We start from the raw sequence: 12,641 nt of genomic DNA on the forward strand, positions 1-12,641 counted from the left end.
CCCTAAACACCCCCCTCCCTGCATCTCCACCCTAAACACCCCCTCCCTGCATCTCCACCCTAAACACCCCCCTCCCTGCATCTCCACCCTAAACACCCCCCTCCCTGCATCTCCACCCTAAACACCCCCCCACTGCATCTCCATCCTAAACATCCCCCCCGCATCTCCACCCTAAACACCCCCCTCTTTGCCGCTCCACCCTAAACACCCCCCCTTCCTGCATCTCCACCCTAAACACCCCCTCCTTGCCTCTCTACCCTAAACACCCCCTCCCTGCATCTCCACCCTAAACACCCCCCTCCCTGCATCTCCACCCTAAACACCCCCCCACTGCATCTCCATCCTAAACATCCCCCCCGCATCTCCACCCTAAACACCCCCCTCTTTGCCGCTCCACCCTAAACACCCCCCCTTCCTGCATCTCCACCCTAAACACCCCCTCCTTGCCTCTCTACCCTAAACACCCCCTCCCTGCATCTCCACCCTAAACACCCCCCTCCCTGCATCTCCACCCTAAACACCCCCCCGCATCTCCACCCTAAACACCCCCCTCCCTGCATCTCCACCCTAAACACCCCCCTCTTTGCCTCTCCACCCTAAACACCCCCCCTTCCTGCATCTCCACCCTAAGCACCCCCCCCCCTTGCCTCTCCACCCTAAACACCCCCTCCCTGCATCTCCACCCTAAACACCCCCCTCCCTGCATCTCCACCCTAAACACCCCCCTCCCTGCATCTCCACCCTAAACACCCCCCTCCCTGCATCTCCACCCTAAACACCCCCCTCCCTGCATCTCCACCCTAAACACCCCCCTCCCTGCATCTAAACCTTAAACACCCCCCTCCCTGCATCTCCACCCTAAACACCCCCCTCCCTGCATCTCCACCCTAAACACCCCCCTCTCTGCATCTCCACCCTAAACACCCCCCTCTCTGCATCTCCACCCTAAACACCCCCCTCTCTGCATCTCCACCCTAAACACCCCCTCTCTGCATCTCCACCCTAAACACCCCCCCTCCCTGCATCTCCACCCGAAACACCCCCAATCCCTGCCTCTCCACCCTAAACACCCCCCTCCCTTCCTTTCTACCCTAAACAAATAACCTCTCTGTGTTTAATTATGGGGTTAGTATGAGGGAGGGGGTCCTGTGTAACAATGGGGGGTGGTTTTGAGGAAGGGGTCCTGTGTAATGATGGGGAGAGGGATGGTGGTAGGGGGATTGGTTTTGTTTAACCATGGGAGGTATGTACTCTGTCCTGTGATGCTGGGGCTGTATACTCCGTCCTGTGATGCTGGGGCTGTATACTCCATCCTGTGATGCTGGGGCTGTATACTCCGTCCTGTGATGCTGGGGCTGTATACTCCGTCCTGTGATGCTGGGGCTGTATACTCCGTCCTGTGATGCTGGGGCTGTATACTCCGTCCTGTGATGCTGGGGCTGTATACTCCGTCCTGTGATGCTGGGGCTGTATACTCCGTCCCGTGATGCTGGGGCTGTATACTCCCTCCCGTGATGCTGGGGCTGTATACTCCGTCCCGTGATGCTGGGGCTGTATACTCCGTCCCGTGATGCTGGGGCTGTATACTCCGTCCCGTGATGCTGGGGCTGTATACTCCGTCCCGTGATGCTGGGGCTGTATACTCTGTCCCCGTGATGCTGGAGTTGTATACTCTGTCCCGTGATGCTGGGGTTGTATACTCTGTCCCGTGATGCTGGGGTTGTATACTCTGTCCCGTGATGCTGGGGTTGTATACTCTGTCCCGTGATGCTGGGGTTGTATACTCTGTCCCGTGATGCTGGGGTTGTATACTCTGTCCCGTGATGCTGGGGTTGTATACTCTGTCCCGTGATGCTGGGGTTGTATACTCTGTCCCGTGATGCTGGGGTTGTATAATCTGTCCTGTGATGCTGAGCTGTATACTCTGTCCTGTGATGCTGAGCTGTATACTCCTGACACTATGGGTGGAAGTTAGTGGAATAGAGGGGATGGAGTGGGTGGATTCTTTAGTGGGTGGGGCTTAGGAGAAGTGGGATAGGTCAAAAGGGAGGGGCGGGGTCTGGCGCCCCCCATCCTAAAACTTCACCAGCCGCCACTGCGTTTGCCTGTGTCCATGTGCAAAATGAATGTACATGGAAGTGATTTCGTAAATATCAATTTTTTTATTTGCTATTTTTTCCCTCAAAAGTGGAGTTACCCCTGTAAAAGAAATTGTACATTGTGAATAGAACTGGATTTTAATTTTGTATACTTTGCCTATGTAGTACACACGGCACTAATAAGGTTTTGATTATATGTTTGCATTTTTTGAGTTCTGATTAGAAATTATCCTGCCTATGTTACGCCCTTTGTTAAATTTGGAAGAGCTTACCCCAGTCTTCTTCAATCTCTTCTTCGATGCCTTCATCTTCTTCATCATCCACAACATTATTTAAATATTTACTATTTGTGGAGAATGATTTTTTTCCAGTGTCATACTCTGGACTGTTTTCCAGATCCTCTATAGACTGAAAAATTTAGTAAGCACAAAAATGGATTACTAGACATGAAATAACTGCTACAGTACGTTTCTTTAAAAGTGGAATACAAGCTTACAGTATCAAAAATTATTGATATACAATTTATCCTTATGACTCACAATAAACCCTCTTCATATTTAACCACAGGATCACTTTTACATAAAAAAAAAAAAAAAAAAAAAAAAAAAAGGCACACCTTTTAAATAATTAAATTTTTTTACATATACGAATCCACTGCTTCTCCACTCTTCGGTCACTGAAAGCATTTCACCACCCAATACTTAAGTAGGAGTCAGTGAGAGCAACCACACAGCAACCAGCAAGGGAGCAAAATATTTTACTCATCCAATAATCAAATGCATGCAAGAGCTGGGGAGTGGAAAGGTGGCGCTTTTCCTACATAGACCGGTCAGTGAGTAAATATGCATTTCTTTTACAAATGGGCTTTTTCCATAAAAGTTACCCTGCAGTGACAATTTCACAAATATTATCAGAGAACATAAATACAAAACTGGCCTGGTTATAAAGAAAGTCAACAAAAACTTCAATGAACAAAAGGCCTTTCAAGGACTTCTAGTTGCCTAGAACAAATACCAGCTTTTTTGTCTAGGTGAGTTAGCAATGAAAAATTGTCGCTTTTGCCAAAAAAATTTAGAGGATTTTTTTTTTTTACCAGTTAAGGTTCTCTTTGTTTATAATCTACAGAAGATTATACTACAACTTATATTTTTTGTCTAAATGACCCAGACTCTCTAAAACAATTCTATACCGACACAAACTGGATGGGGGCTTGGGCCTTCCAAATTTTTCTAAATATTATCAAGCTACTCATGTGGTTTAACATGGCAAATATCAGAAGGCTAAGAGACCTCTTTGTGGTTTGGTCTGGGAGCCATAGATTGCTATCCACCATCCATTACTAATGTCTTCTGGATACACCCGAAAGCCAGGTCACAACTTTAGAATCCTACCAAAGCCTATTCCTTCAGTGTGTGGGATGTCATAAAATACTCTAGATTGATTTCTACGCATCTTATCCTACGATCTTTTCTATACTGTACATACACTTAGCTTTACTAGGATTTATAATTATAAGACCGTAATGGTATTAATGCTTTCTGGGCTCTGATAAGGGGACTATGGCTTATAGAACTAATAGAGAATTTTTATGCATTTAAACCCACTTACCCAGACTTTTACTTTTTATGAACTTAAAATGTCACAAAAACCTTATGCACTGGGATTGATTTCTTTGCTTTATGCATTTTTAGTCTCTAAATAGACCCCTGACCCCCTTTGCCTACTGGACCTGCATATCCAGGTTGAAGTCAGGCAATCCTAAATTAATGCCCACCAAAAGTCACTAATGTACAATTCCAAGTGCTCTCACATGTATTTTGCAGCAGCAAACACAATTTACCCTGTTCAGGATACACAATAAGATTGAAGCCATATTGACTGACTGATAGAATATTAAAATATATCAAATAAGGACACCTTAGGTAGGTAAGTTCCTACCGCCTGACTTTAACAAAAGTAATCTGGAGCTTAAAAAAAAAAAATCTCCATTTACTGCCATTAACGTACTGCACTTTGTGTCCATGACCCTCCACCTCTTTCTCTTTTCTCACACTCCTACCTCTCCCCCTGTTCAGCCCCCTGCCTTCCTATACACCCTCACCACTTTTAAGGACACCCTCCTTTCACCCCTTTCTCTAATAATTATTATTATATTGTTAAACAGAGAAATAAACTAGGAACTCATTTGCAAAAAAGATCTAGTAAAGCCTTTGTTGCCATCATGTAAAACAATACAAATTGAGATATTTCCACAATTGTGAACAGGTGCTCACGATTGTGGAAATGTCTCAATTTGTATTGTTTTAAAATTGAAAACAAGGTTTGCCTATTAAAGAAAACTTTTTAGTGAAAAAAAAGAATTTGTAATTTTTTTTTTTTCCACAGGAGATTTCCTGTACAATCTTTTTCTTGCAGTACTTGACAGAACATAGGGCACTCCATATTCATGACTACTTGGGTTAAGCTGCCACCTTTAGGTGAACAGACACTGACCTAAAAAAAAGCAAGAATTCCCTGCCCAAAGATAACCCTTTCCAGCTCAGCTAAGCCTCAGTTTTGTAGCAAGCAACCAGTGGCAAAGAGGGGAGGAATCCTTGTGCTCTATAATGTACTCCAAGGAAAGGATTTTACAGGTAAACCAAAAATCCAAAATTGTACATCACAGGACACTTCATTTTCATGACTACTTGATATGTTCCAAAGCACTGAACATGAGGGTTGGGCAACACAACAAAAAGGCCAATGTGCCCAAAACCCAAAGCCACTAGCAAGACCTTTCGCCAAAACCGGTGTCCACAGAGGAGTGAACACCCACATAGTAGAACTTCGTAAAGGTAAAGACCAAGTAGCAGCCTGACAAACTTTAACAGAAGCTTGATGAATTGCCCAGGAAGCACAAACACTCCTGGTGGAACAGGCCTTGAAATGGAATGGAGGAACCTTTCCCTTAATACAATAAGCCTGAGAAGTAAGCTGACAAATCCAAACAGAAAAAGTGGATTGAGTGGCAGCCTGACCCTTACGAGGACTCCCATGTAAAACAAACAGGGACTCAAGAAGAAGACCAAGGACTCCATACCACCTTATCCTGGTGAAGAACCAGAAAAGGCTTTTTATAGGAAAGTTCAGCCAACTCCAATACCTTGAAATCGGAAGTAATGGCAACCAAAAAGAGAACCTTGTACCTAAACGGCTACAAGGGAGTCTCTTGGAGAGGCTCAAAAGGAGAGTCTGCACAAAAGACCAAATTAAAGTTTAAAGGAGACAAAGGGGGCCGCACAGGCGAAACAATCCATGTGACATTTTGTACAAAGTTCTCTACTAAGGAATGAGACAGGATAGGTCTTTGAAATAGAACGTCCAAGGCTGAGATCCTTCCTTTTGATGGTACTAAAGCCAGAGATATCTCCACACCAGACTGGAGAAAAGCCAAAACAGAAAAATCTGAAGAGCCCATGGCTTGTCTTCTAGGAGATTTATTATGTCTGCATACCACATTCTTCTTGGCCAAGCAGGTGGGCCCATAATAACCAGGACATCCACTACCTTTATCCTGTGCAACAGACTAAGAAGAAGCTGTAGTGCAGAAATGGCATAGACTGGAGAAAACTGATCCCAAGGAGTCACCAGGGCATCTATTGCAAACACCTGAGGATCTCTGGTCCGGGACACAACTCTATCCAGATAGTTGTTAAATCTAGATGTCAAGCAATCCACATGCAGCGGCCCCCATCGCAGACAAATTTCTGCGAACATCACTGTGTAAAAGGGCTCAACTAGGCAGAGGGTCCTCCCTACCCGACTTGGGTGCCCATCCTATTGTCCTCCCCCCAACTCCCCACCCATCTCTATGCCAGAGCAATGCCATGGCTTGATGAGGGTTCCCTGTAAGGGAGCAGCGCCCCTGCTGAAAAGAGTACTGGCCCTAGACAGACACCAATGTGGCAAGTCACCCCCAACATACAAGTGTTCCAATACTTGCTGTGCCCTGACACTGATGCGCTGTAGGCGTGCTGTAGCTGTGCAGGGGCTGTGTCAGCATATGGCAGGACCGCCGGAGCTGTATTTGTGCTGTAAAACCTGGGAGCCTCCAATCACGTGTTATTATGCCACGGGAACAGACCAAATGGCAGACGTGTGCGATGAAGTCAACATCAGTTCAGCTCTTTTGCACAGTGCTAATGCAGTGTATTGCCCCAAATCAACCTATACTGCCCCGAATGCACAGGGAACACTCAAGGGAAACTGCCACATACTGGGGCACTCACCAGTCCATGCTGCAGAGCCAAAAGGCCCAATCCTTACCCTTCATGGCTAGCACACCACCCCGGGCCTCCAGGGACTCGACTCCACACCACTGTATCACTACTGGGGCCTGTAAAGCACCCTGTCAGTGAGTTTAACAGATATACAGTACCATGGAGATCGCTACATTACAGGCTCTCACAGCTTTTACATGTAAGGTTTGAGTGCAGTTGTTCTTGGCCTTCAGACTATAGTAGACAAATTCAGATGAAACCCTTCCCTACTTAAGTGGTGGTGGTCAGAACAGGCCATAAACATGGGACCAAAGCCCACAAAAAGAAAATTGTTTTGGAGAGAGGTCATGGTTTCCAGGTTTTCCATTGTTTTGCACAGGTGATTTGATCGGTTTCACTGCCTTAGTAATTACCACAGCCGTTTCATCTGAGGGAAATCCTGAAAACATGACCTGTTGGGGCGCCTTAAGGACTGGAGTTGAGAAACACTGACTTAAGGACACTAGCTAAAAATTGAGGCCTAGCTGAGCTTGGAGTTGTCACGTCTTGGCATGAAATTGTTTACTTGCTTGGCCAGTGTCCATTCACATAAAGGTGGCGGCAGAGCCCAAGTCGCCATGAATATGAACTGATCCCGTGTACTATGATGCTTGATTAAGCAAAGACAAAAATACACTTAATTTCACAAGTCATGTCTGTTTCACAAATGTTAGTGTGTTCCATATAACTCAACATAGTTTGATATGAAACTTGTCTGTGGTCACATACAAAGCAAACATGTTAGAACATAATTGTGATGATGTATACCTTGAGCATTTCACTCTCCAGCTCTTCATCACTCTCAACGACAGGTTTGTGGTGAATTTCATCATCAAAGTCTGTATATTCCTGTTGTGTAGTATACAGATCAACATCACAGTTCACACCAAACAGTGCCAACAGAATATATACAGTGGGGAAAATAATTATTTGATCCCCTGCAGATTTTGTAAGTTTGCCCATTTACAAAGAAATGAAGGGTCTATAATTTGTTACATAGTTGCATTTTAGATGAGAGACAGACTATAAACCAAAAATCCAGAAAAAAAAACAAAAACATGATACAAATGTTATAAATTGAGTTGCAGTTCAGTGAGTAAAATAAGTATTTGATCCCCTAACAACTAACAATTTTGGCTCCCACAGACTGGCTACAGTATGTGCTCATGTGGTACACAGATTAGTACTGTCAATTTAAGAAGGTGCTCCTTACAACAACTTGTTAGATTTAGAAAAGACACTTGTCCACAGAATCTCATTCTTTTATTCAAGCCCACCATCATGGGCAAGCCCAAAGAGCTGTCAAAGGACATCAGGGACAAGAAGGTAGACCTGCACAAGGCTGGAATTGGCTACGAGACCATAAGTAAGAAGCTTGGTGAGAAGGAGACAACTGTTGGAGCGATTATTCACAAATGAATAAATACAAATAACCATCAATCGCCCACGGCCTGGAGCTCAATGCAAGATTTCGACTCATGGGGAAAGGATGATCATGAGAAAAGTGAAGGATCAGCCCAGAACTACATGGGAGGAGCTTGTCAATGATCTCAAGACAGTTGGGACCGCAGTCCCCTAACAAACCAGTGGTAACAATACGCCGCCATGGATTGAAATTCTGCAGTGCCTGCAAGGTCCTCTTCCTCAAGAAAGCACATGTACAGGCCTGTCTAAAGTCTGCCAACAAACATCTAAATGATTCAGAGAAGGATTGGGAGTAAGTGCTGTGGTCAGATGAGACCAAAATTTAGCTCTTTGGCATTAACTCGACTCACTGCGTTTGGAGGAAGAAAAATTCTGACTATGACCCGAAGAACACCATCCATACAGTCAAGCACGGACGTGGAAACATGATTTGGGGCTGTTCTGCTAAAGGTACAGGCCAACTTTGTCGCATTGTGGGGTCAATAGACGGGGCCATATATTGTAAAATCTTGGATGAGAACCTTCTTCTCTCAGCCAGAACACTGAAGATGGGTCGTGGATGGCTCTTCTAGCCTGACAATGACCAAAAACATACCGCCAAGGCAACAAAGGAGTGGCTCAAGAAGAAGCACATTAAGGTCATGAGTGGCCTAGCCAGCCTCAAGACCTTAATTTTATAGAACATTTATGGAGGGAGCTGAAATTTTGAGTTGCTGAGCGACAGCCAAGAAACCTAAAGGATTTAGAGAAGATCTCTAAAGAGTGAGATGTGGGATGTGTGCAAATCTGGTAACCAATTACAAGAAACATCTTACCTCTGTGCTTGCCACCAAGTACACCAAATACTTATTTTACTCAGTGAACTGCAACTCAATTTATAACATTTGTGTCATGTGTTTTTTTCTGGATTTTTGGTTGATATTATGTCTCTAGAATTTAAAATACACCTATGATAAAAATTTTAGACCCTTCATTTCTTTGTAAGTGGGCAAACTGCAGAGGATCAAATAATTATTTTCCCCACTGTATGTGAAAATTTAAGGTCATCAAAGTAGAAGTATTGAATAATTTGTGCAGTAAAATAAACAAGGGTCCAATGCTTTAAAGTGACCCTGTCACTACTGAGTCAAAACTAAAAGTAAAAGTAAAATTACCTGTAAGAGGCTCTGTACTTACCTTTCCATCCTGTGTATTAAAACATTGCCTTCATGCTGCTCCTCAGACATGGCAAATATTCAACCGTTTAGGTAGGCTGAATACCCGCTCTCAAAGATATTTCCATTGCACATCAAAGTGGCTGGGGGTTGCTGCATCGGGCAAAATGACAACATGTCTGCATGCAGCAGGGGAGTAGGTATTTTACACAAACAGCAATGCATCAGCCAGAGAGCAGCATCTCTATGGGATTTCAACACAAGGGCCACTGGAAAAGTAAGTTTAGAGCCTCTTCTTTTACAGGAAATTCTTCTATTTGACCCTGTAGAAACAAGGTCACTTGAAAGGAAATCAGTTTCTTTTCAAGTTTGTCCATGAAGAGCAAAAGAACAAGTTTGTTTAAAGCAAAACTTCAGTCCGCCTCCCCTTTGGTACCACCATTATGTCACATGCACAGCTGGATTGTTCTCCTTTATTACTATATATAAAAAAAAAAAAAAAAAAAACAACTTACCTACATAGCTACTTGGGCCTTGAAATGTGCCCAAGATTTGCGGCACCCCCTAAATTTGCCTCAGTATCCCTGTTCTTTACTTTCTCCAGATTACCTAATTTCCTATCTTGTTTGACACCCTTTTCTTACCCTTTTTCCTCATGTTCTCTGGATGTACCCTTACACATAGCATAACCTAATGGACTCATCCTCCCTCAGCACTCGAAAAGCTACTAAATTGCTTCAAGAGAGGTCCCCACTTTACTGTACGCTTGCCCATTATAGGCAACTTAAGTTTTCCCAATAGCTCACGGCTCCTGCACATTGTTTGTTTTGCACTGGCCCGGTTATCCTCGACCTTCCTTGTACTGTAACAATTCTGTATTTCGTCCAATAGCGTTACTCATCTATACAGCTGTAGGGATTCCGACCAGCACTGCTGGTATGAGGACGTCACAGCATCCAAGACCTGCCCCTACAAGTTTTGTCAGAATATATCAAAGCATATGCCTGAATGGCACTACAGAACTCCTGGAAGACAGCATATTTTAACGAAATTCATAGGAGTGGGGCCTGGCCGCTGTGACATCGTCACACATACCGGCAATGCCGGTCAAAATACCTACAGCTGTAGAGACGCTTTAAAGTTTCTGGACTGAGATAAATGCATGACTTATAATTGATCTAGCGCCGCTAATTGTTGGTTTGAATTTAGTGCTGTTGTCTGAATCCCTGTCATATTCCATGATACAAATACATATCTTAAATGTAATGAGGGGTGTCTTTTAAATGAGCTTAAATGTGTACAAGAATATAATTGATGTTTAAAGCTCACCTCTATAGCTTCATCATCTTTCTTGCATTGGATTTTCCCCATGGTTTCCATCAGCTGAAGTTCCTCTTCAGTTATGCCTAAAGTCATGCCAAAGTCCTGGTCCAAGCTCTGCTTAAAATGGGCATCATTTTCTTCAGTAGATGTATCATTTGTTTCTTGTGTGCAGTCATCATCTTTATTAACTGAGTGGATTTCACCATCAGACACACAGGTTCCAGCTTTGTTATGACCCTCTGGTGAGCCTTCACAAACCAATTCTTTAAAGTCCTCCTGTGCCTTCGATGCTTCTGCTAGTATACTTCTGACATCTTCCAGACTCTCAGATAGCTTTGCAAGAATATCTGCAGCTCTAAGAAATTATATTTTCATGTGTTTAAAAAAGTGGCATTTCAGTTGCTCAGATCTTGCTACAGGTAGTGATCAGACAAGAAAAGTGGCAAACAGCCCCACCAGTAAATTTCATTGCAGTAAAGCTCCTTTCACAGCAGCAGCCAGGGGCAGTAAAAACAGATGGTTTGAGCTAGTTTTGCCAAATCTAAATTCTACCATTACAGCCAGATAGGGCTGAACATGTGCCACCCCAGTGATGCTTTCTGGTAGCAGCAATTTCACAAAGGTGGCCAGGACATGGTTACAACAGGTGGTTGAGCTTTGGTTTTACCACCCACCAACCTCCCATCTAAATTCTACAATTGCAGCTCAATGGGGCTGTATACATGCTTTGTGGCAATTTTAATGTAGCTTGGCAACACTTGCCATTAAGCTCAGTGGGAGCACGCCAGAACCGCAAACCAAATGCTAAAAATTTAAACTGTACTTTCCAATAAAAACTGCCATAACACCTGTTCCATCACCTTACATTTGCATTACAATAGATCATGATTTACAGTAAGGTAATGTTACACAAATAATTACCTTTGTGCCTTTCCACCTATTTCAAAATCATATGGGACTTGATCCACTAAATCAAGGCACTCCTGTGACAGAGCTTTCAGCTTGTCCTTCATCTCAAGCGAAGCTGAACCATCTTCTGTAATACACATAGCAGTCATAGCAGTACATATATCATTTATGAAATCAATTTTTTTTTAGCGAATGCCTGTAAAAAGTTACCTGCACTGACATGGAACAGATCCCTCTCTCTCTCCTCCATGTTCTCTATTTTTTGGTAAGTAAGAAGACTAGCCTAAAAAGTAAACAAGAATCTCAAAACTTCATGCAAGACTTCAAGATAATTTTACTTGATCAATTTTACTTGATCAGATCACCTTTGACTGCTAAACAAATATGTTAACCCTTTCGCTGCCAGTTCCATTCTTGTAATTTTTTGCACACTTTTAAAATATAATTTTAGGCCTGAAGATAAGTTAAAAACCGCAAACATTTATTTTCTGAAAGTAGAGATACTGGAGAATGAAATGGTAGTTTGAAATGTTTATATCACGTGCAATATTAACCACTTCCAGACCGCCCACTGTTGTTATACGTCGGTACTTTGAGGAGGAATATCGTTGTAATGGTAGCAGCTAGCTACCATAACTACGGTATCCTCTTTCTTCAGCGGGCGGTCCGCTTTCAGATAAAAGTGGTCTCTGCGGCAGATTTGCCCCCTCTCCCGCCGCGCTCCGGTGCCCTCCGCCGCTTACCGGAGCCGTCAGCAGCGGCGGAGGCGATTGGATCCTTCTCCTGACCTGACATGGAGACGAGTGAGGGGAGATGGCCCCCACCCATCTACATTTCATTGCAGGGTGGAAGCAATGTCAAAACCTCACTTCCGCCCATAGCTCTTAAAGGGCCATTTTTTTTTTTTTTTTCAAATTTTTTTAAATGAGAAAAAAAAATTTTTATTGCATTTTAGTGTAAATATGAGATCTGAGGTCTTTTTGACCCCAGATCTCATATTTAAGAGATCCTGTCATGTCTTTCTATTACAAGGGATGTTTACATTCCTTGCAATAAGAATAAAAGTGACACAATTTTTTTTTTTTTAAAAGAACTAGTTTTTAAAACGCGCCCCGTCCTGCCGAGCTCACGTGCAGAAGCGAACGCATACGTGAGTAGCGCCCGCAAACAGTGTTCAAACCAAACATGTGAGGTATCGTTGCGATCGGTAGAGTGAGAGCAATAATTCTAGCCCTCCTCTGTAACTCAAAACATGCTACCTGTAGAATTTTTTTTAAACGTCGCCTATGGAGATTTTTTTTTTTGAAAATTTTCTGTAAAAAAACAAAAAAACAAACAAACAAAAAAAAAACACTAAAGTTAACTTTTAAAGCACAAAAATGCAATACATTACCCAATTTTTGGTAAAATCTAAAATAGGAGGTTGAGTCAAG

The 12,641-nt window shown here is 43.3% G+C and overlaps 1 protein-coding gene across 1 annotated transcript in view; it reads right to left on the reverse strand.

Annotated features, from left to right (window-relative positions):
- WRN (WRN RecQ like helicase) overlaps nucleotides 1–12,641 on the reverse strand; it is a 248,909-nt gene that overhangs the window by 190,720 nt on the left and 45,548 nt on the right. The window contains exons 7-11 of the mRNA XM_073598473.1: nucleotides 11,419–11,491; nucleotides 11,221–11,335; nucleotides 10,306–10,654; nucleotides 7,166–7,246; nucleotides 2,372–2,507 (exon numbers count right to left, since the gene is read on the reverse strand). Coding sequence (XP_073454574.1) covers nucleotides 2,372–2,507; nucleotides 7,166–7,246; nucleotides 10,306–10,654; nucleotides 11,221–11,335; nucleotides 11,419–11,491 — 754 coding nt within the window. The remainder of the gene's footprint in view (nucleotides 1–2,371; nucleotides 2,508–7,165; nucleotides 7,247–10,305; nucleotides 10,655–11,220; nucleotides 11,336–11,418; nucleotides 11,492–12,641) is intronic.

Source organism: Aquarana catesbeiana, linkage group LG01, assembly GCF_042186555.1.
Source record: "Aquarana catesbeiana isolate 2022-GZ linkage group LG01, ASM4218655v1, whole genome shotgun sequence".
NCBI classification, from domain to species: domain Eukaryota; kingdom Metazoa; phylum Chordata; class Amphibia; order Anura; family Ranidae; genus Aquarana; species Aquarana catesbeiana.